General features: G+C 39.0%; 1 protein-coding gene and 1 pseudogene across 1 annotated transcript; both read right to left on the reverse strand.

Moving 5' to 3' along the window:
* Positions 1-707: 707 nt before the first annotated feature.
* On the reverse strand, positions 708-1,116 carry LOC118660091 (10 kDa heat shock protein, mitochondrial). Its single transcript, XM_036317169.1, has one exon. The coding sequence runs from the start codon at positions 1,037-1,039 to the stop codon at positions 731-733; it is 309 nt and encodes a 102-aa protein (XP_036173062.1). The 5' UTR covers positions 1,040-1,116; the 3' UTR covers positions 708-730.
* A 4,051-nt stretch (positions 1,117-5,167) lies between these two features.
* On the reverse strand, positions 5,168-5,266 carry LOC118660839 (annotated as a pseudogene).
* Positions 5,267-8,556: the final 3,290 nt, after the last annotated feature.

Raw genomic sequence — 8,556 nt, forward strand, 5'->3', positions numbered from 1 at the left:
AATACCAAGAACCTACAACCAAGATTACTTTATCCAGCAAAGCTATCATTCAGACTGAAGGTCAGATAAAGAGCTTCACAGATAAGGAAAAGCTAAAGGAGTTCATCACCACCAAACCAGGATTATATGAAATGCTGAAAGGTATCCGTTAAGAAGAGGAAGAAGAAGAAAAAGGTAAAGATACAAATTATGAACAACAAACATGCATCTATCAACAAGTGAATCTAAGAATCAAGTGAATAAATAATCTGGTGATCATAATAGAATCAGGGACATAGAAAGGGAATGGACTGACTATTCTTGGGGGGGAAAGGGGTGTGGGAGATGCGGGAAGAGACTGGACAAAAATTGTGCACCTATGGATGAGGACAGTGGGTGGGGAGTGAGGGCGGAGGGTGGGGCGGGAACTGGGAGGAGGGGCGTTATGGGGGGAAAAAAGAGGAACAAATGTAATAATCTGAACAATAAAGATTTAATTAAGAAAAAAGGTCAATGGAAATTTAAAAATCGAAATACACAATAGAAAGTATAATCAGATAGCAAGTTAGAATTCACTTCCTCTTATTTTCCAACCTCCTTTATATTTTATTTTATTTTTTATTTATTTATTTTTTTTGGATATCATTAGTTTATTATAAAAGAGACACGGAAATTATTTACATGATGAAAGATTTCAGAACTTCAATGGAATGGGAAGCTTCACATGATGCCATTTCAATAGTGATTTATTTCAGTCTACATACTTTCCAAGAATGTCACCATCTCTAAATAAGAAATAGTCCTTGTCGTCTATAACTACTTTGGTGCCTCCATATTCTGGAAGAAGAACTTTATCTCCAACTTTCACACTAACAGGTTGAACCTCTCCACCCTTTCCCTTGGAGCCGGACCCCACGGCGACGACGGTGGCCTGCAGCACCTTGCCCTGGGCCTTCTCTGGCAGCATGATGCCCCCCTTGGTGACGGTCTCCGCGGCGCTCCTCTCCACCAGCACGCGGTCGAAGAGGGGGAGGAACTTCCGAAAGGCCTGTCCTGCCATGACTCCGGCCACCGCCGCCCGTGCTCCGCTGTCGCGCCGCGGCCGCCAGGAGAGAGCCGCAGTCGCCGCTGGCCACCCCAACCTCCTTTATATTTTAAAATATAAACCAGCTCCTTTGGTTAGCAGGCATTTACAAGCTAATGCATATTTGATATTAGAGTTATACATACACATTATCATGCATTACAATCCTTTTTTTACCTTTACAAAGAAAGTGTTTAGTCTTCATCCATTCAGGCTGCTATAACAGAATCCCACTGATGAGCTCATAAACAACAGAAATTTATTTCTCAGGGATCTGGAGGCTGGGAAGTTCAAGATCAAGGCATCAGCAGATTCAGTGTCTGGTGAGGGCCCATGTCCTCTTTCAAAAGGGCCATCTTCCCATTGTATCCTAAGGGGTGAGGAATTCTCAGGAATCTCATTTATCAGGGCATTAATCTTATTCACAGGGCTTCACTCTCATGACCTAATCACCTCCCAAAGGCCTGACCTTAAACACCATTATCACATTGGTGAGGTATTAACATATGAATTCTGGGGGGGACACAAACATTCAATTTATAACACTTTTTATTTAAACATTATTTTATTTTATTTTTTTAACATTATTTTTCTTATAAACATTTAATACAGTCACCTCTTCACAGAAAGCTGAATAATAATTATTATAGCTAATTATGGCTGCCATTTATTGAAAATCTACTACATACTTGGCTTTTTCATATATATCTCATTTAATTCTCATGGTAACTCTAAGAGATAAATAATATTGTTTCTTTTACAGCTGAGTAAACTAAGGCTCATTGAGCCTAAAATAACTTTCTCATGTTCCTATATATAGAAAATGAAGGGGTGGTAAAGAAACCCAAGTCTCACTAATTAAAAATCCATAAAACCCTTTTTTATTACACCACATAGTCCCTGAACAAGTTACAATGCAATTTGACATACAGTTCTCTCTTAGAATTGCTCTCACTATCTATATACAGAAACATGAATCCTGATTCTTCTGCTTATGCTTTCACTTTTCTGTATACTCAGTAAAAATTATGTAGAATTATTTTCATTGGACTTAACAGGCCCTCAATAAATATTTATTGATTGAGTGCAGAATTGATTCCAGAGCAATATCATTTTCGTGTCTTTAAAGTATAACAGCACCTTCATGAACACTGACCTATGGAGTGCTGTGTGCTGGTGGAGACTTTGGACAGTGGTGTTTCCTGATCTCTACAGCAGCAAGTCAAAAAGTAAGACATCATCCCTGAAACCCCTCTGCAGAGGAGCTCCTTGGCCACACTGGCATTTTACAAATAGAGTATGATTTAGCCAATCATTTCCTGGAATGTGTAGGGATCTGAATACAGATCATGTTTGTGCCAATCTCAGTATATTTTACACCTGAAAGGTGAGCTCAGTGACAGTTGCTACAAATGTCTCAACTTCCTTTTGAAAGGCATCTCACCAAGGTCAAAGAATTAAGAAACTAACTTTTTATTCCTTTGATTACTGTCACGAAAGTTGGAGATAAATAAGATTTGGACTGTGCCAAGTTTCAAAGCAGTAGCTGGATACTACCTGTTCTAATATGCTTTCTATCTATGAAATGCTGTAAGGATTATAAATCTAACAAAACACCAGTCTATTTTTTTAATTGGAAACACTGCCAATGTAGCAATTACATTCTTCATTCCTCATTGGAACTGCTTTTATGGTTTTTGTAAAATTTTTTCATTCCCTGCCAAATAGGTGTGCTTGTTAAAGGAATTCTTTAGCATTGTGAGATGTGTGCTTCAAATGGATGCATATTATTAAAACACAACCTCGTTTATCCTCACAGATTGGAACCAAAAGGCCAGGTGCTCACCACAGGGTCTTTTCCTTATTGTAAGACCACAAGTGATGGAGGATGAAGATTGCTCTCCTGGCACTTTGGAGCCCAGAAAATTGCTCTCTTTCTCTCAGTTTGTATCTCTGAATTCTTCTCAAGGTATCACTGAAGGCTGGCAGGAAGCAAGTTTGAAACAGCACTAACACTTTCCATATCCAGTGGTGACTGAGGATCCTAGAGGTAAAAGCAGCCCTTGAGAGCCCATTTCATCATGTAACAAGATTCTGCAGCTCAACCTGCTGGAATCTGGGTTGCCTTTGGAAACTCAGCTCATTACCTAGAGATGTGAGAAGTGTTGATTGACCTCTCCTGATACTACAGCTAATAGAACTGTCAGCTCTCCTGTCACTTGGCCATCACCAGCCCTCAGATATAATAAAGGCCTTGAAGGTAAGACGGCAAATGGAACATCCCACGGGCATAACCTTCTCAAAAATGGGGCTGCTTGTTGAACTAAATAATCTATTTCAAATGTCTGAATTCACAGCAAAGAAGAGTGAATATGATACAGCCTTGTTTTTTAATCAGGATAATTTTCTTTTCCATCTCAGCATGTTCATATCTCTTCAATCTATGAATGTCTCAGGTGTAGCAATGTACAGTTGAACCTGGCAAGGTCTGAAAGGTCATTCAGAGAAGACCATGCTCTGTGTGTGTTGGAGGATGTATGTAGATAATAACGGTTAGTTGTAAAGGGTGCATTGTTTGTTTAAAGAAAAACGAAAATCTGGGTTTTTAGTCAATAACGACTAAATTCTTTTCAGTTTATTGAACATATCAACATATGTTGAGCTGCTGATCTTGACGAGCAGTTTTCTCTCTGCTGAGATCAGATACAGAAGATGCTCTGACGGAGAGCTGTTAATGCTCACAAACATCCATGTTCTACTTTACATTTCCCAGACTCCCTTGCTATTATGCTTAGACCATGTGACTAAGTCCTGATTAGTGAGATCTGAGCAGAGATGATGTAAGCCATCCCAGACCTGACCCAGGGAAAGCATTTCACATAACTCACTAGGTCTCCCCTCCCTTGCTGGGTGACCCTGGAAGCCACATGTTCCAGATGCATCAAAACAAGGCACATACGACCTGCATTCCTGGGCTTCTGCTTAGAAGACAATGCCCTAGAGAGCAACTTAGACTTTGAATAAGTGAAAATAAACTTCTCTGTCATTGACCTGTGGGGATTTCAGGGTTTGTTGTTATCACAACACCGACTATCCCAGTGGTTTTGAAAGTATGGTTTACAGACGAGCAGTGTCAGCCCCTGGGAACTTGTTAAAAACGCACATTCTTGAGCTTACCTGAGATCTTCTAAATCAGAAACTCTGAGGATGGAATACAGCTACCTGTGATCCAGCCTTCCAGGTGATTCTGATGCACACTAAAATTGGAAAAGCATGAGTCTAAACTATTTCAAGGATCTCTCAGTCTAATAGACAGATGCTTTTATATCTTAAATTATTTTAAGTTTTCTCAAGACCCTCTTGCCTTAATTAAACACAGGCTTTTCCCCGAGGACAGGGCATTCCTTGTAGCAATATCAAGGTGATGTTATTTAGCTATTTACTTTTTTTTTAAAAAAAAAACACATTCTGGACTCATTTATTTTTTATTTTATTTTAAATTTTTATTTATTTTATTTATTAATTATTGAACACGTTACAGATGCCCTCCTTTGTTCCCCCATTGACCCCCTTCATCCTGTTCCTGTCCCTCCCCAGGCCTTTACCCCACTATTGTCTGTGTCCATTGGTTATGCATATATGCATATAAGTTCTTTGGTTAATCTCTCCCCCTGCCCCCTTCCCTCTGAAATATGTTAATCTGTTGCATGTTTCAATGTCTTTGGATTTATTTTGTTCTTCACTTTATAGACAGTCTCGGGTTATGTCGGACTTGACGTACGTTGTATCGTGGTTACCTCGCCATCTCCGATTTATTTATTAAAAAAAAAAGTTCCATCATTTCGACGTATGTACATATGTGTTTTATGTTTTTTATTATTTACCACAAGTAAAGGTCAGGAATTGTTATCTTTCTTTTAAATGTTTTTTACTGTTTCACTTCATTACTGCTGTGTATGTACTCCATGTGAGTGACATAGGTGCTTATGTCGGTGGGTTCCCACTTACGGTGAAAATCGCGTTATGTCCCGCCGTAGGAACAGATCTCCGACGTTACCCGAGGACCTACTGTATTTTGTTCATTAGATTCCACATATAAGTGAGAAAAATATGGAAAGCTTCACAAATTTGCATGTCATCTTTGTGCAGGGGCCATTCTATGTATCATTCCAATCTTAGCATATGTGCTGCTGAAGCGAGCATTGGTTACCCTTTTACCACTCACATTCCATACCTCGTGGTTAAATATGGAACAGGTGTTCACTTTGCTTCGTCCAACTTAGTAGCCTCTTACTCTCCTATAAAACTCTTTTCCTTTGAAGCCCATGCCATTCAGCTCCATCACCCCATCTTTCTCCTTCCTGGCTCATGTTAGCTGGCATCCCTGCCATATCTTTCATTTGTTGATGATTTTGGCACCTAGATCAAAGTCTTCACCTTTACCAAAATCATTTGGATAATTTTTTTTTTTAATAAAGATTTTTTTATATATATATATATTTCTTTATTGATTTAAGAGAGGAAGGAAGAGGGAGAGAGAGAGAGAGAGAGAAACATCAATGATGAGAGAGAATCATTGATTGGCTGCCTCCTGCATATCCCCGACTGGGGATCGAGCCTGCAACGTAGGCATGTGCCCTTGGCCGGAATCGAACCCGGGACCCCTCAGTCCACAGGCCGACGCTCTATCCACTGAGCCAAACTGGCTAGGGCTGGATAATTTCTATGTACATTTACAGTTAGTGAAGTCTCTCCGAGGTAAAAGAAATTCTCGAACCTCATATATCCCTATTTCTTTTCTCCCCATTCACAACCAAATTTCTTACAGAGTTGTCTATAATCATTGTTCCATCCTGTACTCCTTTTAAAGCCATTACAATATATCTATGCCCTCAACAATCCACCAAAATACCTTTCGTGAAGATCACCAGTGTCTCCCATGTTGATAAATTCAATGGATAGTCTTGGAACTCAATTACCTGACCTGATTCTGATGACCACACTGTCCTTTAAAATAATTTATTCCCTGAGCTATCCTGATCATCTGACACATTTCTTTTTCCCTCTTATATTTTCTGGCTACTTCTTCTGTATCTTTTGTACAAACTCATTTCCTTCAAAGCATGGTCCTGGGCTTGCTGTCCACCCCACAGTTTTTCTCATGCTGCATTCCTTCCCTAAGGTTGTTCAGCTAGAAGTATGGTTTAATTACTATGAATGTCCAGATAATTGACAATTTGTATCTTCATTCAAAACATCTCCTCTAAGTACAGTCCAAATGTTTAACTCCCTACTAACTTTTCTCAAACATTCCTAAAAGTCAACATGTCCAGCCCTAACCTTAGAATCTTGCCACCATCCCTAAATCTGGTCTGCTTTCAGTATTTCTTATCTCATGATTCTCTTAATCCATTTGTATGAGCAAGAAACACATGAATCATCCTGATGTTGACTTTTCCCTCACCCTCTTTATCCAATAAACAACCAAGTCCTGTAAGTCTGATTTTGCTGAATATCTCTTGAAATGTTCCTGTTCTTAACCTTTCCACCAGCATCGCTCTCGTCCAATCCATTACCCACTCTTGTCTGGACTACTATAACTATCTCTCCAGGACCCTATATACATCTGTCCTATTGAATGCCATCCCCCATTCTTTCATCTTAAAATCTTTCAATAGCTTCACATTCTTAGAATAAAGAGTAAAATCCTTTCATAAATTGGTTCTTTTACAACTCACTTCACACTCTTCCTCTTGCTATCTTCCCTATAGCCACAGGGTCTTTCAGGTTCCAAATCCTGCCTTCCTGTCTTCTATTAGCAGGGGTCCTCGAACTACGGCCCGCGGGCCACATGCAAATACAAATATTGTATTTGTTCCCATTTTGTTTTTTTACTTCACAATAAGATATGTGCAGTGTGCATAGGAATTTGTTCATAGTTTTTTTTTAAACTATAGTCCGGCCCTCCAACGGTCTGAGGGACAGTGAACTGCCCCCTGTTTAAAAAGTTTGAGGACCCCTGTATTACAGGGTCTTTGAACAAGCAATTCTCTCTTTCTGAAAAGCTTTCTTTCCACCATCACCCTCTTTATGTACTTTGCACTTTATCACACTTTTGATCATAACTTAAGGGTCCCTTCCTCAGGGAAGTCTTCCCTGGATTTTGAGTCTTCACTTGTTACATGCTCTCATGTATTCCTATTCTTTCTATAGGGGGCCACTTTCTTAGTATTTTCTATATATTTGTAGTATATGATTATTTTTATTAAATGTCTTTCTTGCTCAAAGAGCATGTTCTAAAAAAGCAAGGACCCTTTTATTTGCCTACAATTGTATCCCCAGTGCATAGGAACAACTCCCAACATGAAGAAGGTACTCAATAAATATTTGTTAAGTCAGTGAATGAGAAAAAGTTATCCTTTTTATTAATGTTTTCTTTTCTAAAACGTCCCTAACACAATAATAGCTAAATTACTTGCTTTAACTCCTGAGTAGAGGACTCATTACCAAAGTAAGGCTCATTACAAATATTAGGTTAATATTTGGAAGAAGATTATGCTTTAGATTCTACAAAAGAAAAGAACCTTGAGGAAGATAAATTAAAATTAGGTCAACTCTCCAAGTAACCTAGATTTTACCTGCAAAAGGAAATGTGTGTGTGTGTGTGTGTGTGTGTGTGTGTGTGTGTGTGTGTGTGTTTGGTTAGGGAGACAGAAGAAAAGATAATAGATACAGAGAGGCTAAGAAATACACTAAGACGGCTCTGAGGTGTCCAGATAGACATGAAAGAACTTGTCCTCCAAAAAGTTGAGATTGTGCATTTTATTTTATTTTCATTTTTTTCTTTATGGATTAAGGTATTACATATGCGTCCTTACTCCCCATTACCCCCCACCCCCACCCCCCACTCATGCCCTCACCCCCCTGGTGTCCGTGTCCATTGGTTAGGCTTGTATGCATGCATACAAGTCCTTTGGTTGATCTCCCTTTAATTGGCCTGGCAGTTCCCTTGGGGACTGGCACAGACATCTGGCTTTGTTTCAGTCCCTGTAGGCTTCCCTGTAGTGTTTATTGGAAGAATTAAAGAGATACACACACCGTAAGAACTTTAATCCAGACTATTAAAGCCATTTCTGTTAGATTACATGATGCCTACAGAGATAATGGAACAGAAACATCAGTGATCACATTCACAAGAAATACAGACTTTTCAAAATAGTTTGAATAGTCACTATATGAAAGGATAATTGCAGCCCTCAATAAACAAAAGAAGTAATCCTTGAAGAGAGGGAGAATCTAATTTCCAGAGTCAACCACATTATAATACTCAAAATGTCTGGTTCTCAACAAAAAGTATTACAAGGCAAACAAAGGAACAGGGAAATATGGCTCACTCACAGAAAATGAAGAATTTGACAAGAAACTGTATCTGAGGAAGCTCATATGTTGAGATTACTAATAAAAGATGTTAAATCAACTGTCTTAAATATGCT

The sequence above is a fragment of the Myotis myotis genome, unplaced genomic scaffold, assembly GCF_014108235.1.
Source record: "Myotis myotis isolate mMyoMyo1 unplaced genomic scaffold, mMyoMyo1.p scaffold_m19_p_7, whole genome shotgun sequence".
Taxonomy (NCBI): domain Eukaryota; kingdom Metazoa; phylum Chordata; class Mammalia; order Chiroptera; family Vespertilionidae; genus Myotis; species Myotis myotis.

Bases quoted from the DNA above. Each gene is read 5' to 3' on its own strand.
- LOC118660091 (XM_036317169.1), bottom strand. From the start codon at position 1,039: ATGGCAGGACAGGCCTTTCGGAAGTTCCTCCCCCTCTTCGACCGCGTG.